At 39.2% G+C, this 15,832-nt stretch overlaps 1 protein-coding gene across 2 annotated transcripts in view; it reads right to left on the reverse strand.

Moving 5' to 3' along the window:
• TES (testin LIM domain protein) overlaps positions 1–15,832 on the reverse strand; it is a 47,482-nt gene that overhangs the window by 9,572 nt on the left and 22,078 nt on the right. For both annotated transcript variants that reach the window (XM_023724622.1, XM_004389641.3), the window contains exon 2: positions 7,163–7,248. In XM_023724622.1, coding sequence (XP_023580390.1) covers positions 7,163–7,248 — 86 coding nt within the window. The remainder of the gene's footprint in view (positions 1–7,162; positions 7,249–15,832) is intronic.

Consider the following 15,832-nt stretch of genomic DNA (forward strand, 5'->3'; position numbering starts at 1 on the left):
ATCCCATCGTTCTACTGCTCCATCAGGGACCCTCTGTTGTGTTCCCTGTCAGGACGTTCATTGGTGGTAGCCAGGCACCACCTAGTTCTTCTGGTCTCAGGCTGATGAAGTCTCTGGTCTATGTGGCCCATTCTGTCTCTTGGGCCAATACTTTCCTTGTGTCTTTGGTGTTTTTCGTTCTCCTTTACTTCAAGTAGTTGAGACCAATTGATGCATCTTAGATGGCTGCTTGCAAGCTTTTAAGACCCCAGACGCCACTCACCAAAGTAGGATGCAGAACATTTCTTAGAAAATATTCTTAATCACCATAGTTATCAGGGAAGAGCAAATTAAAACCATAACCATCATTTTATATACAGAAGATTGGCAAAGAAACAATATCAAATACTTCCAAGAAAGTAGATTTAAGATTCTCCCAAATGGCTGGTGAGAGCGTGAATAAATTCTACCTCTTACAAAAAAGAAAAACAAAACCTCAGAAATAAATATCTTTGCCAAATAACAAATAATTATAAATGTTTGTGTTCTGAGTTTTCTGAGGTAAGATACGCAAACTGAAAATACTGCATCTGACTTTACAGTCCCAGAAAGAGAGCACACGAGAGCCTGAGCTCCAGCCAAACTACTCTCCTCGCACCCACATTTGCCAGAAATCTGTATTTGGGAAGACTCTGCTCAAGAGTCCGTCTATTCTAGCTCAGCTAGAGAAGATTCTTTCTTACATCTAATTATCTCATACACCCATCTAGTGGAAAGAAGCACAGTATCCTACTACAGTATGCTCTTCATTCTTGTGCTTCAGTTAACAAAAACAATCTAATTATTTACAGAACTACCACATTGTTTTGGGATCAAGTTTAAAATTACACCTTCCTGAGGGGGAAAGAGAGGGTGGGTTCTTAATCAAGCTAAAGAGATCCTTATATGCCTGTGAACTATGTCATGCATCCTAATAAATAATTAGTGCAGGGATTGACTAAAGAAGGAAGTAGCATGTTACAATGATATGTGATGCTCACTGGACTTCCTTGGGAAATGTTTATTATCCAGTTCTACATCAGCACAATATTTACACCACGGAATAGCAAGGGTGAGATTTTAGAATTTGAAATACAAACAGTAAAAGTCAAATAAAACCTGCTGCTTTCTAAAACATGAACACTGACTATGAAAATGTTACATATGATAAGTTATCATATTAACCAATGATAATATGAGCCATCTCTGTAATTTTTCTTGTTATTTATCTTGGCCATTCTTGGTAGGATTTAGATTCCGAGGAAAACTCTGTTTTCCCTACTCATCTCTCCACCCACCCAACATGTCTTTATTGTGCAAGTAAAATCAGGTTAAAAAATACACCAAAAGCAACAGCGATGAGGGAAAAAGATACAGCTAACGAAGTCATACTATGCTCTACCATCAGTTTCCTAAGTTGGGGAAACCTATGATTGATTAATTATAATTTTTAAATTATGAATATATTATAAGCCTCATCTGCATCCTCACTCCAATGTGGTGAATTTTGGTAACACAGAACTTGGCATGAATGTGACTCAAGAAAAGTGGGAGTGTTCTCTTAGCTAAAGCTGTCTTCCCTGGATCAGCCGGAATGACATCCTCTCCAGACTCCTTGTGCTGCAGTTCCATTTCTACAGTAGAAAGAGACAGCTACAAACCACTAAGCAAGAAAAAAACCTATAAATTCAGGGCCAGGTGCTAAGAGCTATCCATTCTGGAAATTTTTGCTGTTTACCATTTACCTCGTTTAAATTTTTTTTTTCCGTATATTTTTCTGGAGCTGTAGTCTATAGTGTTTTATATATGAACCCCCCATATTTAAATTGGAAGAATTTAATTTTAGAAATACCTTTTAAGAACTTTTAAAATAAATTCATTTGGAAGCTACCCAAAGAATTTATTAAAAGGAAAATCTTGCTGCGGAACTGGGGAAGGAAGCAATACTATTATTTTGGTAACCAAGAAAGGGTCTAAGAATGAGTGGAACATTTATTACATATTTAAATTTCAGCCTAAAGTAACCTCGATTCCATTCTTCTTAAGAAAATGAAGGACTTTTAAGAATTGCTCCTATACCAACCTAAAACAAAACAAAAACCAGGGAGGGCATGGGTGAGCACATCTAGTCCCTATGTACCAGGGACTATATTTGTAAAGTCTGGGCAATAACCTCTACTAAGATGACTCATAAATAACCTTTGATAATTACATAGATTTAAACAGTTTATGTTTACTTCATTTATTTGAGTCACACCAATTTGGTAGGAGTTTTTCGGGAGTATATAAATCAGTTCCCATATTTACTATAGTTTTCAAATCTCTAAATCTCCTAAACTGTTCTAAAGAGCAGTTCTTCCCAAACTCTCCATGGGATGTTAACAAAAGTTATGCTGGGGAGAGAAGGGGAAGTTTCAGAATCCAGTTAGTTCACAGTCTTTTTTACGAGCTTTTTTTAAAGATGCAAAGGTGGATTCTAAAAAACCCCTTGCCGTCTAGTTGATTCTGACCCATAGCGACCATCTATGACAGAGTAGAACTGCCCCATAGGGTTTCAATGAGCAGCTGGTGGATTCGAACTGCTGATTAGCAGCTAAACACTTAACCACCAAAGCGTGGGGCCCTACAGTATATAAAAAACCCACTGCTGTCGAGTAAATTCCAACTCATAGCAACCCCTTTAGGACAGAGTAGAACTGCCCCATAGGGTTTCCAAGGCTGTAAATCTTTATGGAAGCAGACTGTCACATCTTTCTCCTGCAGAGTGGCTGGTGGGTCAAAACACTGACCTTTTGGTTAGCAGCTGAGCACTTAACCACTGTGCCACAGGCGCATCACCTACAGTATATAGCTTTCTCAAAATACTATGACCGTACACATCTCATAGGACTGGAACACACTTTGAAAAACTTTCTAAAAGGCTATTTGTATAAAAAAGAGTTTAGCGTCATTAACACACTCACACATACATTAATATGTATAACAATCAAAACTGTATACTCAAAATTTTACATTACAACTTTACAGTTACTGAGTTAAATTTAAGAGAAAGAGTACCAAAACTTACCAAAAGCATTGTTGCAATAGAAAACTACACTTACACTTTCAAGCTAAAGGTGTTCAAGAAACTCCCTCTCATTCCCCTAAAAGAGAAGTGCTTTCCTGAATCACTATTTGTAAAAATCATTATTTTTCCAAGGCAAGAAGTAGCAAGTGGAGCACTCCGACATGCTGCCAGCATTCACAGTGATTTAAAGGCATGGACACGGCACTGCTACAAACCATAATTTCAAAGGGTTAGAAGCTGCCGTTTTATAACAAGGACTTACATATATGGACTTAAGCATGGGCCTCTGTTATAGAATTCAACACAAGCATTAATCCATTTATGGCTGGGAATTTTTAGTTTTAGCCAGCTGTAAGCCAACCAGAAATTCTGAGAACAGATAGATGTTATATTCAAGTAATACCTTTCTGTTTTATTGGAAGTATTTAATAAAGTTAAGACAAAAGAATAATTCTATTACTTATATGATAATTGTTTTGTGGTCCCAATGATACTACTGTACCTTCAGTATGAAATAATTAGTGATAAACTCCTTGAGTCTTGGGTTTGTGTCTTCATTTCATAAATATTTGCTATCCCGAAATATTACTTAGAAGCATACCCAGCAGAAAGTAGTTCTGATTTGGTAGGCATTGGGCATCCTCAACCTTTTTCTCCCTCTGGTCTTGTAATCTGGTCTTGTTAGGTGTGTCCCAACAGTTGTAAGAAGTTAAAAATGAATTCTTAGACTTATGAAAATTTAGAGTGAAACTTGTAGCTTAGCTAGTCAGACCTCATTTTATGGATCAAAGAACTAAAACTCAAGGAAGTTAAAATGACCTGTTTGAGTCTATATTATAAGTTCACAAAGATGTTTATGTGACAAAAAGCAACACACTTTAGAGAAGCTAGCCTGGTGCCGTTCAGTCTACACTGGTCATGAGAGTGTAAACGTGGGTTCTAATTTCTGCTCTGCTATGTAGAAAGGTGCTGATAAAGAAGATTTTGGCTGGCAATTTGGTTTTAGGTCCAAATTCCAGCTTTGCCATCTATAAGTCAAGACTTTGGTAAGTTATTTAACTTTCCTAAATCTTTGGTTTTTCATATGCAAAATGGGAATACTGCCACCTATCTCAAAGGGTACCGCGAAGAGTACATACAAGCAGGTTACATAAAGTGCTCCAACAGGTCATTTTAACTTCCTTGGAGTTTAGCTCTTTGATCCGTAAAATGAGGTCTGTCGAGGTAAGTCACAAGTTCCACTCTAAACTTTGATAAGTCTAAGACTTCATTTTTAACTTCTTACAACTGTTGGGACACACCTAACAGGCAGTCATGGCTGCTGGGTCTCTTCCATTTGCCTCTCCATATCCATCCTCCACCCTTTAGTACTGTGCTCTCCCCCCAAGAGGCTGACCCTTTGGGACTGTACTAGTGGGCTCCCTTGTCCCTGGCAATGGGAGGCACCAGTGGGAGACTGGAGAGAGGAGAGTGAGGACTATTTATACCCTGGCTTTCTCCCTGCTAGGTCACCTCCCTAACAATCTCCTTTCAGGCTGCCCTCTCAGAACAGTGATCTCTCCTGTTCCAAGAAACCCTCTCTCTGTCTCTTCAAGTCCAGGGACGCTAACCCCCATCCCACTTCCCACTGGCCCTAGCCCTGGGGTACTACACCATCTCTTTATGCTTTTCCTAAACGTTACTCATGTCTTTGTAAATAATCCCTTCATTACACTCCCCTCAAATCACCTGTTTTGCCTGTGCCCACCACCACCACCACCACCACCACCATGGATTGATGTTGTTGTTGGCTGCTGTTGAGTTGATTCCGACTCATGACGACCCCATGTGTTACAGAGTAGGGCCTTTATAGGCAAAAGAAACATGCAATAAAACAGACATTTCGGAGAGCGCGATGTATCAAGGTATGTGGGAGATGAGGCTGGAAAAGCAGCGGAGGCCAGATGTTGAAGTTTAACATAACAGGCCAAAGACTTTATCTAAAAGGATCAAGTCCAGTGGGAAAGCACAGAAGGTTCTTAAGCTTTTGGGAAGTATGTAATGGTATCTGTTTTATGAAGACCATTCTTTGGCTGTATGGAAGGATGGATTGGTAAAGAGGTAGAGAATATTCAGCTCTGATTTTCCCCATGTGCCCCCTGTAGTCCTAAGTGTCCTAGAAGTCAAGGTCCTCTTGAAGATGGAGGGAGAGGCTAAGTGGGCAGAGTTATGAGACCCCATACCCACATTAATCACAGCAGTTCTGTGCCCTAGACCAGACCTGGAATCTCTATTGCACTTAGGACAACCAGTCTAGAATATTTTACTTCAAAGACTGCACTGAATGATGACTACATCTTAAGGTCAAAGACCTCTGCCTCAAGCCTTCCAGTTATGGTGAAAAAAGTCAGAGAATTATCAAGAATTTGAACTAAGAGAGAAATGTGTCTGAACTCATGCCAGGAAGAAGAAAAAACTATTAAGAAATACTATCTGGATGGACTGAGTAAACCAAGCCATGTACAAAGCCCTAGTCTTTTATGGTTCTTAATAGAGCTTAAGATTATATATTTGAGCAAATAAATAAGTCAGAGGAATAAACAAGTCTGTGTGGTAAAACTAAAAAAAGAAAAAAAAAGTGATTTTCATGCCACAAAGATATTGTCTTGACTGAAATATTCTTATCTGAAAATATGATATAATTGTGATCTGCAATAGAAAAATAATAGAGATAAAATTTTAAAATTACTATAAATTAACCTCTGTTTTAGAGAGAAGATGATAGCGCTTACTAATGAGCTTTAAAAATCTCCATTAGCAGTTTTTGGCAACTGTGTATCTGAACTAAAAAGGATTTTATCCAAGGATTATAAAGTAAAAACTACGCCCAGTAGAGGGCAGTGGAACCCTCCACAAAGCAGACAAGGAGGGCCATGAATGAAGAGCCAAATACTATAATCCACGAAAACTATTTTGTCTTTGGTGACATTATCCTTCTAAAACATGACAGACATATTGCCTAACTGCTATGTCCCTTGAAAACGGAGCACAAGAAAGAGCTATTAAAGTCTTGCAATTAAAAAAAAATTCCTGGAAAATTTGAGCACCCTAAAAATAAACATTAAAGTACATCATCATCATTTCTGGGAGGGATGAGGTTTCTGTTGCCTTCACTATTTAAAACAACTGTCTTAGTTTCTTAAAACCTATTAAATAAACTAGCTTTTCAAAGAGCCTAATATCCCAAGTTCTATTTGTTTACATTTTCCTTTAACTTATACTATATACAGCCATAATGAAATTTTTAATTTTAGAGTTTCCTATGGAAATCTGAAGTATAGAAGTGGTCTGCAAATGACATTCATTTTAACAATGCAACTGCCATCATAATATTGTATAGCTGATCATCAATCTTTTTTTTTTTCTTCTATCAATAATATGCTGATTATAACTGAGCAAACTTACAAATTATGATTACGGTTTTGACAGTGATTAAGAACATTTATCTTCTTCATAATAAAAGGTTTCAAATACTGATTTTAAATTTATATCATACACAAAATTACTTAAAAAAACATGCAAATAGAATTTATGCAAAATTCAAATTTTTGATCCATTAACACTAGTCCTCCATATACATGCACTTGATTGAAAACAAGAGACTGACAATGAATTATTACCATTATTATTATTATTGTTACTGTTATTTTAATTCTGGTGTTTCAAAGTTTTTCAGTAGTAAATTCAGTTGAAAATTCCGAACAGACCTAAATTCCACTTCATATAAACGGTCCTGGAAGGTTATCATAAATTTTTTTGCCACTCAAAAAAGAGACATATTCAATATTCTAGACCCACAGGAAACCTGAAGGACAGCAAATAAATCAGACTATTCTAAACATAGTTATTATGGTCCAATCAGCTCAGTCAAACTTAATGACAGGAAGACAGAATACCTTTATTTTTTATTCATTTCTTATAGAAGAATAGAAAAACTTGGCAAGTATGCTGGAGAACTTGCAAGAAATCTCCACTGTCTGAGGAAGCACTGCCAAACCGTGTAAGTTATTAACGTGGTTGTAGTTTTCAAAACATTACCTCCAGAAATGCAATTCGAATCCTTCACATTTTTCTTTGCATTTTAAACAGGGGGCTCCAAATCCTTGCTCATGACCTAAGCCCATCTGTTAAAGAGAAAACATGTGGATCTATTATTAAATTTTCAAAAACCAAAAAAATTCAATAATTTACACTTTTAATTCCGCATATCACTCCTGTTGATATAACTTTAAAACAAATCTTTTATGAGGATCACATTGTTTAATCAATGGTAACACTTAGGTATGCATATGGTGACTCCAAGAACATACACAAGATACTTTGTTCTTATTTCTTTGATTATTACGAAAAGGAAAGTGTCAGAATATCACTGCATGCTGTTCAAGTTGATTCTGACTCAGTGACCCCATGTGACAGAGTAGAACTGCCCTATAGGGTTTTCTTGGCTGTAATCTGTATGGAAGTAGACTGCCAGGTCTTTCTCCCACAGAGCTGCTGAGTGGGCTCAAACTGCCAACCTTTAGGTTAGCAGCTGAGCTCTTAGAAGACTACAAATACTCCAAGTCACAAGTCATGTGCTTGTCTTTGGCCACTACATGCCCTGGATACAGTAAGTACAGGGAGCACGAAGAAAGCCAGAATTTAGGAAGCAAGCCTGACCCCAAAGGACACATGTTGCACTAAACAAATATGTGGAAAATTTTAGGATTTACAATGAAAATATTACATTCTATAATGATAAATACAAAAATAATAGTGATAGCAAATGCCAGGCACAGAGTTAAGCACTTTATTTATATTATCTCATTGAAATCTTACAAGACCTCGTAAACTACCTATAGTGGACAATGTTATTCCTCATTTTAGAGATGACTTAGCTGAAACTAAGAGATTAAGGAATTTGCTTAAGCCCAAGGTGTTAATAAATGGTAGAGAAGAGAACTGAGTCTAGGTCTGTCTGACTCAAGGCCCAGGCACTCTACTGTGGCCGTTGTTACAGTAAACCTTTTTTTTTTCCTTTACCATATTAAATAAAATTCTTTGGGAACTTGCTGAGACACGACCTCAGAGGTAGAAGGGGAGATTGTAGACGGGATGGACGCAAAACAGCAATGTAAACTCTTTTACCCAACTACTGATAACAGAGTAAAACAGATCAACCGGCTTTGCATCAGCACACCTGCAATCACCAGTGACTGGATTAGTCTGTATTTTAGAGATCATATCAGTAGCTGCTCACAAATGAGTTACTGACTAGAGCCTGGAGCAGTAGTTCACGCCACACAAATAAGAAATCTTTTTCAACGGAACCTTTTCCCTTCTCGTAGCTTCACCAACGGAACCTTTTTGTAGCTTCACCAAGTTGTCTGCCACTATGCAGTCAAAACCACATTGTACCTTTTTCCTTGAAAGATCGGCCTGACATAGCCCGAAGTTTAAATGAAGCCCTTCCTTTTTTCTGAAGAAAATTACCACATCCGCTTACGATCACTTGGGGCACATTCAAAATGAGCCAGTCCCCCAGGCTGCTTAGAAAAACCCACGTTATTTTTAAGTCAAACTATCTCAAGCACACCCTCTGAAAGTGGTGAACATCTGCCCAGCATTAACTACAGTTCACCACCTTTACCAAATCCACATTACCGATTTTCAAAAGAATTAAAATATCCTAAGTTATATTGTCAACTCTAGGCTAAATTTTTTTAAAGGAATCAAGTTGTTTGCTTGTTACTGATGATCACAGTTCAAAGTGCAGACCTAAAGTGCGTTTAGTATGAGGGAGGTGGGGAAGGACTGGTTGAGTTTTCTGGTCTTTTGTAAGGAATGTAATTGTTTTCTCCATTATAATATCCATAGTAAGAGCAAGTCTAGAGGGATGCATTATTTTCAAGTTCTTTCTAATTTTCCAGTAGAAGAGTGTTTGTTAATAACAGAGAATCAGCTTGGTGTATTGCTTTGTACTGTGATCCATGCACCTCCTGATAAACTCTGATCCCAAATAAAAATATGTTGTTAAGGTTTTATCACATAACGAAGTTAAATCGGCAGCTTTTAAATTCTCTTGTATGTAATTCACAGTAAGACATACATTTTAGGTCACACATGGGGGAAGACAGCATGTGAGGATACGTCTACAAGACAAGGAACACCAAGGAGTGCAGGCAGCCACCAGAAACTAATAGAGAGCCTGAGAAGGAATTGACACGGCCAGTACCCAGAATTTGGGCTCCCAGCCTCCAGAACTGGGAGAAAATAAATTTCTGTTCCTTGAAGCCAAAAAAATGAATACATTTTATCTCATGACCCAGAATATGCATAGACACATATAAACTTATGCGTGTAAGTGTGTGTAAAACCCTGCAACAAAGACTTACTGGCTGAGATCATACCTAAAAGTAAGTATGCTTCTGCCTCTAAATTGAATGGGCACTGCCACTTAAAGACAATTCTTGCCTTTCACATCTGAATCTCCTGGTCTGAGCAACACAGGGCTTACTTAATAAAATGCTACAAACATACTGAACAGTACCATCTCATTCTTCTCTCTTTTTGAACACAATTTGGAAGCTCATCTAATATGACTAGAACTTCGATTAGTCAGCAGAGTTTTTACACTAAGGCATCAGTATAGCTCACTGCTGATTTACAAAGTGAACCTTGGAAAGGGACACATTTTTTCTCTTATCTACTTTTTATTTTCTTAAAATAGTCATCAGTTTATTTATCACAATTTTACTGGTGCTGATGGTATTTCACTGAACATTGGCTCCTTTAAGGGGCACCATATATTCTTAGGACTGGGCAGTACTAGGGATCCCCTTCACGTAAAAGAGTAAGGAACTAAAATCCAGAGAGATGAGATGATTTGCTTCTAGTCACACAGCTAGTCAACCGCAAAGGGAGACCTAAGCCTTGTCTGGCTCCTGCTCCACTGTTCTGCTGGAGCTGACCACTACAGAGTGTCAAACGGGAGCCCTTCAGTCTTCCAAAGACAGATTCTCTGGCCCATTGTTAGTTTAAGGACTTGAGAAATCCAAAACCACTCCTGCAACTCCTCTAAATATAGATGATTTTCTAACAGTTTTATAAAAGGAGAATTTGAACTACTTAAAAGGGTTGGGGAAAGCTTTTTGTGAGTAAGAGATGCTTGAACTGAAATTCAAAGGATGAGCAGCATCTTACTCAGCAAAGACGAGAAGGCAGTACATTCAACGCATAGGGAACAACACATACTAAGATCCAGTGACAGAAGAGGGAATGTTAAGAGCCATGAACATCTTCAAGCAGTTGAAGGGGGATGGGGCCGGCCCTGTGGCAGGCAGAGTATGTTTTTTTATTTTTTCCTTCCTTTTTGCAAAGAAGAAAGTCAGTCCACTGAAGCACTCAGCACCGTGCCATGGCTACCAGGTTTAACAGACCCGCGGGCCACGGAAGGGAGGGCGGGGACAAGAGCATCTGCTCTCACACTCTGCCAGTCAAACCTCAGAGGTGGACCCTCAGGAAGACCAGAAGGCCCGACTTTGGGAAAAGGAGTAATTTGAGAAAACAGGTCTGTAGCCTGCCTGAAAACTCAGGAAGCATTGCTCTAGTGTCCCTCCACCCTCACTAGTTTGCCTGGAAGGTTAACTTCACCTCCATTTAGGCTCTTTCCAGCATGGTCTGTGACTGCATGGAGAAAGTGTCCCTCTCCACCTTTCCAAATATACACACTTTCATCTTTCCCACACACTGAGCCATAACCAGTGAGTGGACTTTGAAAATATCAGACAGAAAACAAGTAAACGAGAGAGAGTTGAATGAGATTGCAGCCATATGAAACACTCTCTCCTGCTATAACTAGTTTTAACTAAAAACAAACAAAATAAACCCACCAAGTTTTCAAAAGCATTATTAAATAACAGCTAAAATGATTATAGCTAGAGAGAGGTTTAGACTGGCAATGAATTAATTTTCCTATGGGGATTTCAGCAAGAAATTATTTTATAGCTACAAGTGTATAGCTATAGCACTTAAACCTCACTGACATCAGCACTGAAGATCTCTAACTTATGACACATTATTGGGTGGGAACTTCTTCCATATTCTTATCTCCTTTATCAACTTCTGTTATGATTAAAACACACACACACACACACACATAATGCTACTCCAACAAAGATGTGGGGTTCATACCCTAGTGGTTTCCCTCCTCAGATAGATGTGGCTAGTTTCATAACGAATTATAATCTACAGTACAGTTGTGTTTTTTAATCCTATTAAATCCAGTGTATATTCTACAACTGTACTGTAGCAGACCTACCTTTACTGGTATTAGGCAACTTACTTCTGCTTCTGTTCCCACCCCAATATAGCTGTCTAGTCATCTGCTATTCTTCCTCTTTACAAACCAAGCATGTATCAGATGAAGAAAAATGGTACTCTTTCTACACTGTAGTAAAATGAGTTTCAGAGTCAGAACTGCCCCAGGCAGAATTTCTCAAGTTCTATTTCCAGGGCTTCTCGGGCAGAGTGTCATGGGTCCTGGGTTCCCCAGCTCTTCCTAGTCTCAGCTTGAGGATCTGGAACCCTACTTGCCCTAAGGACTCCCCTCCTTCACTGTGTGTTCAGGATTCCTAGCGGTCCAGGATCCAGAATTCTGTTCACCACACCTCCTCCCTTCTCTTTGCCCTCAGCACACAACCACACCCTCTAGGCAGGGACCTTCTCCTTTCCTAGAGAGCCATGACTATTACGCTTGGATATCTCCAAGCATGTATGTTAGTTTCTGTCTGAGTGTCTGGGCACCAGAAATTCTTGGTGAGGGTAAGAACAGGCAAAGTGTCATTTAACCATACCCAGGGTGTGCGCTGAGGTGTGTGCGAGAGGGGTGTGGAGAGAAAGTGGAGCCCGGAAAGTTTCCGCTCCTTGGCTAAGTGAGGCAACTGGCTGTTTAGAAAGTGAGATCCGGATACTAAGACTAAACGCAGTGATGTGTGCTTATATGTAATACCTACATCCTGAGCATTAATTATACAAGGTATGAAGGGAAATATGATCAAGAATTACACTGGTTATGGATACCAAGAACTAATAAAACAGAGAAACTGAAAATGTAGAAAGTTCACTGAAGGAGAGTCAGGTAAATTGCGATTGGGCCCCAGGGTGTCACTGCCGAGTTAAGTGATCTTGGAAGTCATTTTTTATCCCATGGGGTCTCATCTAGATAATGAGGGTATTGAACTATATCAACTCCAAGGTACTTTTGAATTCTAAAATTATGACTGTAAACCATGAATAAGATTATTTTTCTTTAGCTGTTTTTCAGCATAGTCATCTGCTCAATTATTTTCTGTTTAGGCAGAAAATAATTGAAAATAATTGCTTGAGAAGGCTAATAAATTAATGACTCATACGTCAGAGTCATTTGGAACTCAGTTTGGAGGAGTGGGACATAAAATACACATAGAAAACAAGATTTAAGTTCTGAAGAAGAAGACTCAGTTCTTTTGCATGTAATTATTTCAACAGCAAACGTGATATGGTATATTCCCCTTAGAGTCAACACTCAGTGCCTAAAAAGACATGTTTTTTGTAAATGCACAAGCCCTGAAGCTGTCTACTTCATGTAATTTTAGTAACACATTCTGGCCAGCACCAGTACAAGGATATGACAGATTAATTTTTCTTCTTCAGTGTGCAAGAAAACAGGTCCTTTGGATTGACTATATTTGGAGAAACTAGTCGACTATGCTTTAGGAATACCTATCACGGTCCTTTGAAAAAATAAAAACAACTAACTATCCTGAAAGAGTAGTCATAGACAAATAGGACTTTTAAAATACCTTTAACAATAGGTTCCAGATACTAAATTTACATCTCTGTGATCCGTGCCTCCAAACACCCTTTTATCCTCCACTTCTTTCAGAGTAAGAAATGTGGATGGAATCAATTTCTCCATATTCATAATTTCAGGCAACCAGATAGGTTGGCAACATTTCAGGTGATCCCACTGACCCAAGAAAGGGGATTGCATGTCAGATACTTCAAAGAAAAAAAAAAGGAGGAGGGTAGGGAACATCTGGTATTTCAAACATGACCTGAGTTGATTTGGAGACAATTTGGGTCTGGAAGATATTATGCAGTATTCAGGGTGAGATCATCTGATTCATGCTGTTTTCATAACCAAATTTCCCTCTAGAGCAAAGAATCATATATGGTTACTAAACAAACAAGTGTTACTAAGACTTCTTTAATCATCTTGGAATGAAGCTGACCAAGGTAGATTATATGAAATATCCCATATTCTCTCTCTGAATATGCACATATATATCTATCACACACACACATTCATAGTCCACTTTTTAAGAAGCATTTTGGATTTTGTTCACAGATGAATATTCTGAACAAAGTAACTACAATTCCAAGTAAATAACTCCTGCCAGCACATAGCTCTCTTAGACACCTAGTATAATCTGTGAAGTCTCTCCTTCACCCCATCAACATATTTTGATTAACCTCTGACACAAGATTTTAAATCATCTGAAGTTTTCAGTTCATTGTCTGCTTTGCAATGTCTACTAAGATCCAAACTACTAAAAAAGGGTAGGTTACACAGAAAACCAGATTTAAATACAAAATCAGAGGCACCTTCAGCTTTTATGCAGTTTGTCAACTTTCTTAGTTGAGACTATGATGAAATAAATAATTTATTGTGATTAAGAGCTACTATTAATCATTCCTAATAAAACTACTGTATTTTGCTTTGCTTATAACAACAGAAATGTCCCATCTCTCACTCAAGTCTGAAATACATGAGCAGAAGAGTGAGAAAAAAGTAGTTACACCCAGCTAGTGACCCAAGCTGCTTGTCTAGTCATGCTTATTATGCTCCAAGTCCTATTCCACTCTCCTCTAAAAACTTCACAACTTGTTCCCTTACCAATGCTTGTGCTCAAACTCTCATTGTGTCAGCAACCAAGGACCACAATCTGCTGACTGTTCCCTTTGTATCATGTCATATGGCTGCTCCCAAAATTATTTTAACAAAACCCAAAGATGATCACAACACTCCCCTTGTTAAACGCCTTTAACAAGTTAAATGAATTTCACATTTCTTGCACAGTGGAGGAGGTTCTTTACAACATGGCAACTGTCTACATTTGAGGCGCCACCCTAGCTCCTGCTACTTGCCTTCCTCACACTCCTCCCCTCCAGCCAATATGCCAGGATTTCCTTTCCCTTCTCCTCTATATGGTAAAATCCTTCTCTCTAAAGACTCAATTCAAATGCCAGTTACTCTGTGATATCGTCAACAATTCCCAGCAAAGTTCTTCTGAATTCCCATAGATCTCTGTACAAATTCTATTATTTGTATACTATGACTGTTTGCAAGGAGCCCTGGTTGCACAACAGTTAAGCATTTGGATGCTAACGGAGAGGTTGGTGGTGGTTTGAACCCACCCAGCAGCTCCGTGGGAGAAAGACCTGATGATCTGCTGCTGTAAAAATTACAGCCAAGAAAACCCTATGGGGCAGTTCTACTCTGTCACATGGGGTTACTATGGGTCAGAAATTGACTTGGTAGCACCTAGTAACAATAACATGATCGTTTGCATGTCAGTTTACTCCATTAGACTATAAGTTTCTTGCTCATATCTGATGCCCACTCAGTGTTGGTCTCTGCTGCTGGCAGATCAGGCACTCAGCAGAGGCTGTGGCCATGTCGGCCTTGGTGAGTGGAAGTCCATGCTGCTGGGCCCATGCATAACCTCCATCCCTGCCACCATGGCCACTTTGTTCATGAGCCCATTGAGCAATGGTAGGAGTAATTGGGGAAACAGGATGAGTGGTTTCCACAGTACATGTCATCTTATCCACTTGATTGTTAAAATCATCCTCTGCTGAGGTCACCATTTGGTGAGCATTCACATGAGACACAAATATCTTCACTTCTTTAGCCCATTCAGAGAGGTCTATCCACATACCTTTTCCCCATAAATCCTTGTCTCCAATTTTCCAATCATGTTCCTTCCAAGTACCTGACCATCCACTGGCCACAGACCATGATCAGTATATAATCGCACATCTGGCCATTTCTCCTTCCAAGCAAAGTGAACAACCAGGTGCACTGCTCAAAGTTCTGCCCATTGAGAGGATTTCCCTTCACCACTGTCCTTCAGGGCGGTCCCAGAAAGGGGCTGTAGTGCTGCCGCAGTCCACTTTCGAGTGGCACCTGCTATCACACAGAACCATCTGTAAACCAGGCACGAGTTTTCTCTTCCTCAGTCAACTGATCATAAGGAACTCCCCATGAGGCCATAGGTGCAGACTGGGAGATGGAAGGTAATGTGACAGGAGTGGAGACCATGGGCATTTGGGCCACTTCCTCATGCAACTTACTTGTGCCTTCGGGTCCTGATCGAGCCCAATCTCGAATATACCACTTCCATTTAATGATGGAGTGCTGCTGTGCATTGTCCAACTTTATGGTTCTGTGGATCAGACAACACCCAGTTCATGACGGGCAGCTCAGGCCTCATGGTGACTTGGTGTCCCATGGTTAAGTGTTCAGTCTCTACTAAGGCCCAGTAACATGACAAAAGTTGTTTCTCAAAAGAGAATAGTTATCTGCAGAGGATGGCAGAGCTTCAAGTCCTTGATGGTGGCAGTAATCTCTGCAATCCCTCCAGGAATGTGGTATTGCTTTTGGTTTACTATTTTCCTAGGTAG

This window comes from Trichechus manatus, unplaced genomic scaffold (assembly GCF_000243295.1).
Source record: "Trichechus manatus latirostris isolate Lorelei unplaced genomic scaffold, TriManLat1.0 scaffold00251, whole genome shotgun sequence".
Lineage (NCBI taxonomy): Eukaryota > Metazoa > Chordata > Mammalia > Sirenia > Trichechidae > Trichechus > Trichechus manatus.